At 39.4% G+C, this 13032-nt stretch overlaps 1 protein-coding gene across 1 annotated transcript; it reads left to right on the top strand.

Annotated features, from left to right (window-relative positions):
• The first annotated feature begins 79 nt into the window (after positions 1-79).
• Positions 80-12548, top strand: LOC111336505 (NEDD8-conjugating enzyme UBE2F). Its single transcript, XM_022942613.2, has 9 exons — positions 80-315; positions 510-539; positions 1350-1415; positions 3101-3168; positions 3438-3508; positions 4572-4629; positions 5041-5073; positions 5449-5511; positions 10756-12548. The coding sequence occupies exons 1-9, from the start codon at positions 198-200 to the stop codon at positions 10813-10815; spliced, it is 567 nt and encodes a 188-aa protein (XP_022798348.1). The 5' UTR covers positions 80-197; the 3' UTR covers positions 10816-12548.
• The last annotated feature ends 484 nt before the right edge of the window (positions 12549-13032 follow it).

Here is a 13032-nt window from a genome sequence, read left to right as displayed (position 1 = left end):
ACATGATATACCTACTAACAATGATCGTTATACCGCTGATCTGTAATGCTGAAGACTCGGCTGTACTTCACAAGTAAACTTACATGACGTAGTCACGAAAGTCAACCACATTTCAACATGGAGAAGCTGTTGAGATAGGTAATGCAGAGAATTTCGGGTGCAAATGTTTGGCGAAGGTTCTCTCCTTGTAAAAGGAAATGATTACTCTCGCAAAGAAGATTAAAGAAGAGCGGGATAAGAAGGAAAAGGGTGATCACGGGATAGGAAACACGAAAAGCGGGAGAACATCTATTCGCGACAAATTGCTCACGAAAGGTAAACTCGTCCAAGAAACTGTTACGCAGTTTGGGAATGAACACGTTTTGCTGTTGGAAATAATTAAATTACCGTTCCAATAACGTTGATAGTTAGAAAGTGGACTTGATGTTTTGGTTTTAAAGCTTTGATCTAGCCATGTTTTTTCATTTTTCTTGTGTTTTTCTATCACGCCTTCCTTTTTCCGTTTTAAGAAGTGACAGAACTCGAGGAAAATGTACCGGGTGAGTTAATAGCTAGAAATATGCTAACTTTGATGAAGATGTGTTAGTTTCAAACATGATAGTGTGATTATTGTTATCTGTGCATTACAAAATTCATGGTTATAAAGTCGTAGTTTGTTTTATTTTGAAATCTTTCGGCGTCAGCTTGTATGCCTAGTGAGTATAATTTTCTGTACTATCAGCTTGCTAAGTGCGTGCACTCTTTTAATTTTCCTTGGGTAACTTTTCTCTGCTTAATTGCCTTTTTTGTTAGACACTTTCAGGGTTTTTATTAAGAAAAGTTGATGCAGCAGAAGAGCTAAAGTAACATGAGGAAAAGTTACATAACGGCTCCGTCTCTAAATTAAAAATTCTCAGGCCAATCAAAAGGCGGCTGGAGAACTCTTCAATCTCCTTTGTTTAATTAACGCCCAAATTCTTCTGCATAGAAAAAACTATTTCAATTTCGTGACTCAATGTGTACTGCTTAATGGTTTTCTAGAGTGCTCCAAAGCATTGAAATGCTGCATTGTTGAATTTTAAAATTAAAAAAAAATGTTGCTGTTATCATGATTTTAAAGTCAGATATACAAATTGATAGGGCTGGAAGGCATTCATGAAAAGAAAGGATTATGCTGTAGAAAACCTAAGTCTATCTTTTGGATATTGATCTGTGATATTGTTCATTGAAAGTGTTTCCTTAATGTTTATTAATTACATAGCCAGGTTCAGAAGTCAATAAGTTGACACTGCACATGATATGATTTTTTCTCAAGAGTAAACATTGCAAGACTTTTTCTAATGTAACTTTTTGCCTTATTTTTGTCACAGAATCCTGTCAAGTTCACTTCAAGGATCCAAACATTCTTCATGAGTTCACTCTGACTGTAACACCAGGTTAGAAAATGAAAGTATTCTTGGGTACTGTGAAGCTCTTTCCAAATTTTCAACACCTACAATGATCTCTTACTATTTTCCTAATGGAGACCACCTAGCTGGGTCCATATAAAGCATTGATCCTGTGAACCTAAAGAATTACTTGCATCTAATTTCTCCTTCTCACACACTGCTTGAGCTAACCGCCTCCCAGTTAGCTCAATGGATAGAGCGCTGGACTGTTGTGCAGGAGGTCGGGGGTTCGAGCCCTGGCCGGACCAACACTCAAGGTCTTAAAATAATTGAAAAGAATTTGCTACCTTTCTATAACATCAAGAAATGGTTAGATATTCTAGTCTTCTCGGATAGGGACGAATAAATGGAGGTCCCGTCTCCTGCAGGGTTGGGGTAGGAGATGTTAATTTCCCACACAGGAGATTACTGTGTGATGGATGTCCTCCCCTGGGGTGGGATGGGTGGGAAGGTGAGATCGATAGACTGAAGCGGCTGCCAGAGGCGCCTGATATGCTGACGTCTGTTCTCAACCTTACACTGCACCCGTAATTCAGCCTCTGGGCTGCAATATAAACTATATATTCATATTCACTGCTGGTAGCCATGTCAAGCATGACTGATACCCAAGCCCCAGTGGCATGTGAAAAAAACATTTTTCACTTATTTCATTCCGCTCAGCCAGTGAAAAATTACTCTTACAACATCACCCTTTAGCAGACATTAAGGTCACAAGAGTGAAGAATATGATTACCGACTAAAGATTAAGCTGTTGATTATTAAATTCTCCCTTTAAAAGCCTCAGGAAAATGTATAGAGAACAGTATGGAGAATATGCATACTGATGCTGGAGTGTGAAGGGATAAACATAAACAATGTGGTCTAAGCTAGTAGATTTATCCTGGTTTCCTAACCCTGAAAGATGCGATGTGAGTGCATTTTAGGTTACTCCCATACCCATTTTTCAGCTCCCTCTGCCTTCTGTCAGGATTAATTTGCTCTTTGCAAGTGCTCAAACATACCTCTGAGTAAAGCCTGGTCCACTTGACTTGTACATGTGAAAATTAACCATGGGCTGGACTTCTGGCAGCAGATCCATAAGAATGCTTGCAAGCACCATCTTTGCTTTTTATTTTAATTGTTTGCATTACTTTCGAATGAACCATCTCACCAACTATGCAAGCTTCCATGCCCAACCCTTTATCTCTTAGTTGTGATTGACAAATAATTTCTCCTTAAGGTTCCAATATATTCTCTTATGCACAGGTTCTGAGAACAAGCAAGCTTTATCAGCTTAAACGTGTTATCATCATGTAACACTAAACTAACATGTCTAATTTACTAGGGAATGAATGCAGGGCTCGACACTAACTTTCCAACTTGCTAGCCAAGTGGCTAGTGACAACTTAGATGTTAAACAATTTCAGTTTGTTTACAAGCCAAACTGGCTGCTGGAAATCAAAAAGCATTAGCTGAAACTGAATTTCTACTAGTCTGTGGCTAGTTGGCTATCATTAGTGTCGAGCCTTGTGAATGGCACTCAGTAGGAGAATTGGTGATTGGATCTTGGAAATAAAAGAAACACACCTACTTCTGGATAGGAAAAAGGCTTGGCTGCTCATCAAAAAATGTTATGGAACCCAAGAATGTTGTGAAGAGTTAACCTCATTTAAATTTAATTTTTTTTTGTTAAGGAGAGGGATATTGGAAGGATGGAATTTTTATATTTCATATTATGATACCAGAAGAGTATAACATAAAGGTGAGTTTATATCAGCCTGTTTTGTGATAATTCAAGCATTTTAACCCCTCACCCTTATAACAGATCAGTTTTTTTATTCTGTTTTGAAATTACAGTGTAAATAGATGAAACTGAAAGTTGAGGGAACAAAAACAATTTAGCCTGATGTCACTGGTGTATGCATATATCAGTTGAATGATATTTAAGAGAAATGAAAGTAAATTCTAGTTGCTATTAAAAATTCATTTTTATTCAATTGATTATAGAGTTTGTTTTTTGCATTATTTCAGCCACCTAATGTTTGGTGTGAAACAAAAATCTGGCATCCAAACATAAGTGAGAATGGTGAAGTCTGCTTGAGGTATACATGATAAAATTATTTACATATTAATCAATCCTCTTATTTTAATTCCTAATAATACACTACGTCATTCATCACCAGGGGTTTCATTATTGTTTTCAGCAGGAGGGCAATTGGTTTTCACAGGCAGGCAAAACATTTTGAACTGAACTTCTTGAAAAGATAAACTTTTCTTCAGATCATCAAACCAGGTGGGCAAAACCGTCCTCACACCAGTCAACTTACCCGGTGCCCAGGCCCTTAATGAAACCCCAACATCACCCCTGAATCAAACAATTAGGTTGTGTGGATATTGGAAATGGGTTAGAGAGAGATAGTCTGCTTGCCAAATGCATTGGAAGGTGACTAGGAGATTGATATGCAACACCTCAAGTGGAAACTGTATCAGTTTTACTTAAGCGTCATTGTTGTGCAACTAGATACCAGGTTATTGCTCGTGCAACATTATATGATGGGGTCTGAGATTTGAAATTTCTAATGAAACAATGAAACGAAACGAAACATCACATACAACTGAAGAGGTCTGTGAACGAAACTAGTTTTGTAGTAGGCGTGTTTTAAAGTGCATTGAAAGTTAATTTTAATGAGGTTTTTTCAATATGATGATAATGGAACTGATTCGGAGTCAAAAGACGCACTTGATTGTGAAGCTAATTCTTGTTGTCAGTATTAAGGGAAATGTATAGAGAACAGTATGGAGAATATGCATACCGATGTTAGGGTGTAAATGGTTCGTATCATTAACAATTATTCCACGAGCGCGCATTGGATATGAGATGATAGATAGCCAATGAGGCGCGTAGTGCCGAGTTGGCTATAATCATCTCATATCCAACAAGCGCGAGTGGAATAATTGTTTTATTAAAAACATTAAATTCAATGTCAAATTTTACTAAATTTTTAGCGCCCTTTAAATTTTAAGCTGACACGAGCCCTTATCACATTTGTAGATTTTGGTATATTGGCTCATATACCATAATGGCTAAGCCAATAAAAAGTCTTGAATTGCATTATCCAATGATCCAGTTTTTAATAGCAAAAATTTTTTTATGTTTATATACAGCTTGTTGAGGGAACACACTCTTGATGGGTCTGGATGGGCCCCAACAAGAAAATTAAAGGTAAGTTTAAAGTGGGACTGCCAGTGTTACAAAGGAATTCAAGACTGTGATCTAGCAGTGCCTGGTGGCCCCTGGTGCCTTACTTTTGCTCTTGGGTGATTCAGGAATTTGGGTTTTTCTTACAAATCATATGCCAGGAACCCTGGATTTCACAGTGTTAGAGCACTGGGCTCCATTCAATTTTCCTTAGAGCACAGCCTTGGAATCATGCATATGGCAATATTATAAAAATAATATTGTTTACTGTTTACTATTCTTTTTGTTTACTGTTATGTTATGTTATGTTATGTTATGCCCTATAACCTCTGAGATGGATGACCATCTAATTTTTCCCAGCATCATCAGTGGTTAATTGAACATTCAAGCATAGCATGATGTCTTTTCCACTGACTGGTGTTATTTTTTCCTCAGGATATAGTGTGGGGCCTGAATTCTTTATTTACAGTAAGTTACGATTTCTAACATCTCACCAAATAAGTTAATAACTCGGTCTGTCAGCACTTAAGTAATAAAAAAAAAATCAGACATTGTGAAGCAGTGGACTGATTTGTTAATCACAAGTATTACTGTAGAAAGAATTGGACAACATGGAGTTGAAAAAACATATTCTCATGACCTTATTTGGTAAACTTACATAGTAGTGGAATGATAGATATTGTGATTCCATGATTCTGCCTTTCAACCATAATTATTAGGGCAGCAGAGTGCACACAGTATGCTACTAAATGTAATGTTGTGATGTGTTGGAAGTTTGTCATGTTATTGAATATATGAAGTGCCTGTAGACACAAATATATCAGTGTCAATCATTATTTTCAGGACTTGTTGAATTTTGATGACCCACTTAATGTAGAGGCTTCGGAATTATATTTCAAGAACAAGGTAAGCTCTCGTAAAGAGTCCGCTCCAGTGAAAACTTTATTTAGTGAACTTCACTTTAGGCTTATGTATGGGAGATACAATTTTGTGATGGTTAGTGTGCTGTAGTCAGGGTCAAGAAATGTGGGTTTGAGATCTGGCTGGGTCAATGCATTGAGCTCTTGGGCTAAATAATGTGTTCCTACAGTCCCGTTCTCCACCCGGGAGTTTAAATGGGGGATCATGTTTACTGTAGGTACTCTCAACTGGCATATATATATATCTATATATAGGAAGTCTGCAAGTCGATTTTCGCGTGGAACAGTGCTCAATACGTTGAAGCAGAGCAGAATAAATATTATGAGAGGAAAAAAGGACGTAACTACATTTCCCGACAAGCCTGTTTCGTGAATCGCTTCACTCTTCACCCTGAAGAGTGAAGCGATTCACGAAACAGGCTTGTCGGGAAATGTAGTTACGTCCTTTTTTCCTCTCATAATATTTATATCTATATATATATATATATCGCAAGTCGTTAATGGAACTCTCAGGCCAACAAAGGGGCACTGCGCCAGGAGGATCAATAAAGATTTGCAGTCCAAACCTCACAGCCAACATGAACGTAGAAAGTTAAAAAAATTGCGAGGGTGGACAACTTCTGACATAAAAAATATAAAAAATTAAAAAAAAAAATTTATATTTTTTACATCAGAAGTTGTCCATCCTCGCAATTTCTTAAACTTTCTCTCTGTCTCTGTCTCTGTCTCTGTCTCTGTCTCTCTTTCTCTTTCTCTCTCTCTCTCTCTCTCTCTCTCTCTCTCTCTCTCTCTCTCTCTCTCTCTCTCTCTCTCTCTCTCTCTCTCTCTCTCTCTCTCTCTCTCTATCTATCTATCTATCTATCTATATATATATATATATATATATATATATATATATATATATATATATATATATATATATATATATACATATATAAGTAGAAGCTTGTAAGGGGTCCCACAAACAATGCTGATCAGTCTCAAACGCGCTGCCTGGAGGATCACTGAAGCGATCGTGGGCTCTTGAAATAACGTAAATAAGAGCAGAAATGTAATGGTCAAGAGGTCAACTCCAATGCAGCTTTGTTGGTTTAATAACTATACATATATATATATATATATGTATATATATATATACATATATATATATATATATACATATATATATATACATATATATATATACATATATATATATATATACATATACATATATATATATACATATATATATATATACATACATATATATACACACACACATATATATATATATATGTGTGTGTGTGTTTGTGGAGGAAAGAAACAAATAAACTACGCTTTCATCCCGACAAGCCTGTTCCGTGGTTGCCCACTCATCAGGGGATTTAATAAGAATATTCTTTTGCATCGCTTCTTATCCAAAAAATAATTTACATAATAACAATAATAAGCATATATCTAATCTATGCGGCGCGAAGTGTAACAGTTCATCAGTTGCATGTCTTCTTGTCTTGAGTGGTATTAGGGTTAGCTGTGGCGATGTCGTTGGCTTCCGTGTATGACTTTAGAATCAGCTTATTGTGGTTATCAATTATCTGTTTGGCGTTATTCACGTAGCTGTAACTTATTTTTATGGTGTTTCGGTTGAAGATTTTTCGGAGATTGCGATCTTTAGGGAAGTGCGTGTCTATTAGGGCGAGGAACTTGTATCCGATGTTGGTGCTGGTGTTTTTGCGGCATATTTCTTTATTGGTGTTCTCTGTGTCTCTGGGTGAAGCGTTTGTAATGGCTAGTCCGTCGTCTCGGTCAAGTCCTTCGTTACTGTTGAGGTGCTGGAGTTGAAATAAGAGGAAGCTTCCCACTAGTTCGCATGTTTCGGCGCCGTCTCTCGCTGCCGTCTCTCGCTGCCGTCTCTCGCTGCCGTCTCTCGCCGCCGTCTCTCGCCGCCGTCTCTCGCCGCCGTCTCTCGCCGCCGTCTCTCGCCGCCGTCTCTCGCCGCCGTCTCTCGCCGCCGTCTCTCGCCGCCGTCTCTCGCCGCCGTCTCTCGCCGCCGTCTCTCGCCGCCGTCTCTCGCCGCCGTCTCTCGCCGCCGTCTCTCGCCGCCGTCTCTCGCCGCCGTCTCTCGCCGCCGTCTCTCGCCGCCGTCTCTCGCTGCCGTCTCTCGCCGCCGTCTCTCGCCGCCGTCTCTCGCCGCCGTCTCTCGCTGCCGTCTCTCGCTGCCGTCTCTCGCCGCCGTCTCTCGCCGCCGTCTCTCGCCGCAAGACATGCAAGCCAACGAGACCGCCACAGCTAACCCTAATACCACTCAAGACAAGAAGACATGCAACTGCCGACAAAAAAACACATGCCCACTCGAAGGAAACTACCTACCATCATCAGTGATCTACCAAGCTACAGTCACACGCAACGACAACAACACAACAGAAACATACATCGGACTCACGGAAAACGACTTCAAAACAAGATACCGAAACCATACCGCATCATTCCGCCACTCCAAACACAGAAACTCAACTGAACTAAGCAAGTACATCTGGACTCTCAGAGGACAACAACATCGAACACTACATTTCATGGCGCATCCTGTCTTCGCATTCACTGTACAACAGCTCAAGCAAAAGATGCAACCTCTGCCTAAAGGAAAAATTTCTAATCATTTACCGACCGAAACTTTCTACTCTCAACAAACGTAATGAACTCGTGTCTTCTTGCTGCCATAGAAATAAAGCACGCCTACGCAACAGCTGAACTGTTAAACCTCGCGCCGCCTAGATTAGATATCTGTTTATTATTGTTATTATGAGATAGAATAAATATATGAAAATCATATATTTTGAACTGCGGTATTTGATACGTATGATGGACGATCCTCGCAGTAGATAGCGCTATTTGAGCAATAGCGAAATTCAGACCTGAAAAAAATCAGGCCTGTACGGGACTCGAACCACTGACCTCTGCGATACTAGTGCAGCGCTCTAACCAATTGAGCTAACAAGCCAACTGAGAGCAGGCCGTTAAGTTGATTCGTAATGAACCCGTGAAAGTGATAAATGAGATAGAATAAATATATGAAAATCATATATTTTGAACTGCGGTATTTGATACGTATGATGGACGATCCTCGCAGTAGATAGCGCTATTTGAGCAATAGCGAAATTCAGACCGAAAATATATGATTTTCATATATTTATTCTATCTCATTTATCACTTTCACGGGTTCATTACGAATCAACTTAACGGCCTGCTCTCAGTTGGCTTGTTAGCTCAATTGGTTAGATCTACTGCGAGGATCGTCCATCATACGTATCAAATACCGCAGTTCAAAATATATGATTTTCATATATTTATTCTATCTCATTTATCACTTTCACGGGTTCATTACGAATCAACTTAACGGCCTGCTCTCAGTTGGCTTGTTAGCTCAATTGGTTAGAGCGCTGCACTAGTATCGCAGAGGTCAGTGGTTCGAGTCCCGTACAGGCCTGATTTTTTTCAGGTCTGAATTTCGCTATTGCTCAAATAGCGCTATCTACTGCGAGGATCGTCCATCATACGTATCAAATACCGCAGTTCAAAATATATGATTTTCATATATTTATTCTATCTCATTTATCACTTTCACGGGTTCATTACGAATCAACTTAACGGCCTGCTCTCAGTTGGCTTGTTAGCTCAATTGGTTAGAGCGCTGCACTAGTATCGCAGAGGTCAGTGGTTCGAGTCCCGTACAGGCCTGATTTTTTTCAGGTCTGAATTTCGCTATTGCTCAAATAGCGCTATCTACTGCGAGGATCGTCCATCATACGTATCAAATACCGCAGTTCAAAATATATGATTTTCATATATTTATTCTATCTCATTTATCACTTTCACGGGTTCATTACGAATCAACTTAACGGCCTGCTCTCAGTTGGCTTGTTAGCTCAATTGGTTAGAGCGCTGCACTAGTATCGCAGAGGTCAGTGGTTCGAGTCCCGTACAGGCCTGATTTTTTTCAGGTCTGAATTTCGCTATTGCTCAAATAGCGCTATCTACTGCGAGGATCGTCCATCATACGTATCAAATACCGCAGTTCAAAATATATGATTTTCATATATTTATTCTATCTCATTTATCACTTTCACGGGTTCATTACGAATCAACTTAACGGCCTGCTCTCAGTTGGCTTGTTAGCTCAATTGGTTAGAGCGCTGCACTAGTATCGCAGAGGTCAGTGGTTCGAGTCCCGTACAGGCCTGATTTTTTTCAGGTCTGAATTTCGCTATTGCTCAAATAGCGCTATCTACTGCGAGGATCGTCCATCATACGTATCAAATACCGCAGTTCAAAATATATGATTTTCATATATTTATTCTATCTCATTTATCACTTTCACGGGTTCATTACGAATCAACTTAACGGCCTGCTCTCAGTTGGCTTGTTAGCTCAATTGGTTAGAGCGCTGCACTAGTATCGCAGAGGTCAGTGGTTCGAGTCCCGTACAGGCCTGATTTTTTTCAGGTCTGAATTTCGCTATTGCTCAAATAGCGCTATCTACTGCGAGGATCGTCCATCATACGTATTGTTATTATGTAAATTATTTTTTTGGATAAGAAGCGATGCTAAAGAATATTCTTATTAAATCCCCTGATGAGTGGGCAACCACGGAACAGGCTTGTCGGGATGAAAGCGTAGTTTATTTGTTTCTTTCCTCTACAAACATGTACTTCGCTCTACATTAATGTATTGAGCATTGTTTTACGAATATCTGCGTTCTACACTATCTATCTATCTATCTATCTATCTATCTCTCTATCTCTCTATCACTCTATCACTCTATCTATCTATCTCTCTATCTATCTATCTATCTATCTATATTTCGTATTTATATATTGGTCAAGAGTTGGTAGATACCTGACTGATGTGTCGGTTGACACTTGGTTGATATTCAGTCGACACTTGGTCTATAGTCGGTCAATAATTGGCCGATATGTAGTCAATAGTCGGTTGATATGTCGATCAAGATTATCAACTATCCACTATTGACCTTTTCTCGGCCAAGTATTAATCAACTAACTATCGACCAACTGTCAACTGACATATCAGTCGAGAGTACCCACAGTAAATGTGATCTCAAGTGGGTACCAGCAGGTTGTCATGGAAGCCTGATGAAATGGTAAGGGTAACTTTGCGATGGGTGGGCCACTTATCTCGTGTGGTGAACTATGTGGTGAACTTTCCTTCAATTTTCATAATAACCTTTAAACAGGAATCATTTAGAAGAAGAGTTGAAGACTACATCAGACTGTATGCATCCCCTAGAAGATAACAAATAACACAGCCAGCTGCATGGAATCATCAGCTCCTGGGTGTCGTTGGTCTGTCAGATAAATTATTTATCAGTAGCAATAACTGTAAGAGTTCATAGATCGATTTTGTAAGTACTGTAAGAATATAATAACGCCAAAGTTTATTCTGGATGGAGTGTCGGTAAAGCAATGTTCCCAGAAGAGTGAATCTACAGTGTACTTCATGTATCTAGTGAGCTGCGTAATGTTTAGTTCATTTTATTTATAAGATCACGAGTTGATATGTGTTTTCCTTTTTTCTTTCATTTCTTCGCTTATTCCTTCTCTTCTTATATCTGTGACTTCTCTCAGACGTTTGTCTATCTATCTGTCTGTCTGGCCATCTGTCTCTGTGTGTCTATTCATCTGTCTAAATAATTTGGATATATCAACAAAGTTGAAATGGTAAATTGGCCACCGTAACGATTACAAAGGCTGACGTTTCGAGCGTTAGCCCTTCGTCGGAGCGAATCAACTTTGTTGATATATCCAAATTACTTCGTTACCCCCACCGACGCAGCCCCAAACAGTTTCTTTAGAAACTATCAGCCTTTATTCATCTGTCTGTCCTTTTGTCCATTGTTCAGTCTAGAGTATGTATCTGTCTTTCTGGTCATGCTTGACTGACTGTCCGCCTCTCTGTCTGTTGGACTGCCTGTTAGTATTATGTCTATTTACTTTTCTATTCACTTATCTATTTTCTGCTCTTTGAAATCAAAGTACAAGATCTAGTCCATGTGTTCTATGCTTTTCTTTGAAGCCTCCTTGTCTAAAAATTATCAAACTATAGGGAAACGTAAGAGACACTGGGGTGGTCAAAGAATTTGCTAAAGGTCGGCACACACGAGGAGACTAGTCCCTGCGACTAGTCCCAGCGACCAGTTTCATGCGACTAGTCCCTTCGTGTGAACTACACATTTCTGTGGTCGCAGGGATCAAAATTTGGTCCCTGCGACTGGTTGCACGAAATCAAACTGGTTTGAATTCGTGCGACCAGTCGCAGGGACTTGTTCTAGTTTTGTAAACATATACAGATGTCTTGGAGCCGTTTTGATGGAATTTTTACCCTATTTGACTCTGTATCTGTTTAAAATAAAAACAAAAACAAAAAACAAAAACGGAACACGTAAGAGCATGAATACTCCGACTGAATAAGTGTAGTTCATTTGCGTTGATGTTTAATAGTGCTACAATGAAAAGTTACCAAATTTTCATTGTTTTCGTGCAACGCCCCAGACTAAGAAACATCCTATGTTCTTGTGCAATTGATTGCCCTCGTGTGAACGCCTTAAGGGACTAGTCCCTGCTACCAGTCCCCTCGTGTAAACCCTTCAAAGACTTGTCGCCGGGACTAGTCGCACGGACTAGTCGCAAGGACTAATCCCCTCGTGTGTGCCGACCTTAAAGTAAGGCCGTATACGGCGGTTTCTCGAGTGCTTGGCGTTCGTTTTTGCTGCTTTGCCGCTCAACACTGCCAAAAAATGGCCGGTTACGCAGTCTATTCAGCCACAGCGATGATTGGAAAATTGTAAATCTTTGTATGAGTTGCAAAACTACAAAAGTAGAGATCTCCTTTTTTAAGTTCGTTTTTTTTTTGTAATATTTGGTATCACCAAGGCAAATGCAGAGCTAATTGACTAACTCAACGTGTGATGCACTTCTTTTTTTCACTTCTTGATTCAAGTTGTATTTACTAAAAAGAGTTTGTAACGCCTCTTGGATGTCTTACTATTCGTTTTCGACTTTCGCAGAGCCAAATTATGTTTTGCCATGAGGCATTTAATGCCAACTTAGGGAGGCGGGTTTTTTCAGGGGCCTTTTCTCGTGCAGGTTAGTTGTATTTCCCGGATGGGTACTAACCTCGCTGGTTCTTCTCGCTCCTTTCTTTCCCCACCCCCCCCCTCCCCAAAATCCCGCCCTAATAAAACTTGGAACATCCTGACGAGCAATGTAACCTCCTGCAGGACTGAAGGGATTTCTTACGCGCGAAATATTTTCAGCTACGCTACCCGAAGATTCAGTTTTATGCCGTGCTTGTTTTGTAAATAGGCCCCCAAGATATTTGAAAATAAAAGCAATTTAAATTGTTAACTAAACGATCATTTAATATTATTAAACAAACTAAAAAAAATTTTGCCTAAGTGTGAATTATCAATCTGCACAATGGGAGGAGTGCTAAAAATGTAATTTTTTTTTCG

Source organism: Stylophora pistillata, chromosome 14 (assembly GCF_964205215.1).
Source record: "Stylophora pistillata chromosome 14, jaStyPist1.2, whole genome shotgun sequence".
Lineage (NCBI taxonomy): Eukaryota > Metazoa > Cnidaria > Anthozoa > Scleractinia > Pocilloporidae > Stylophora > Stylophora pistillata.
This window is presented reverse-complemented; position numbering and strand designations above follow the sequence as displayed.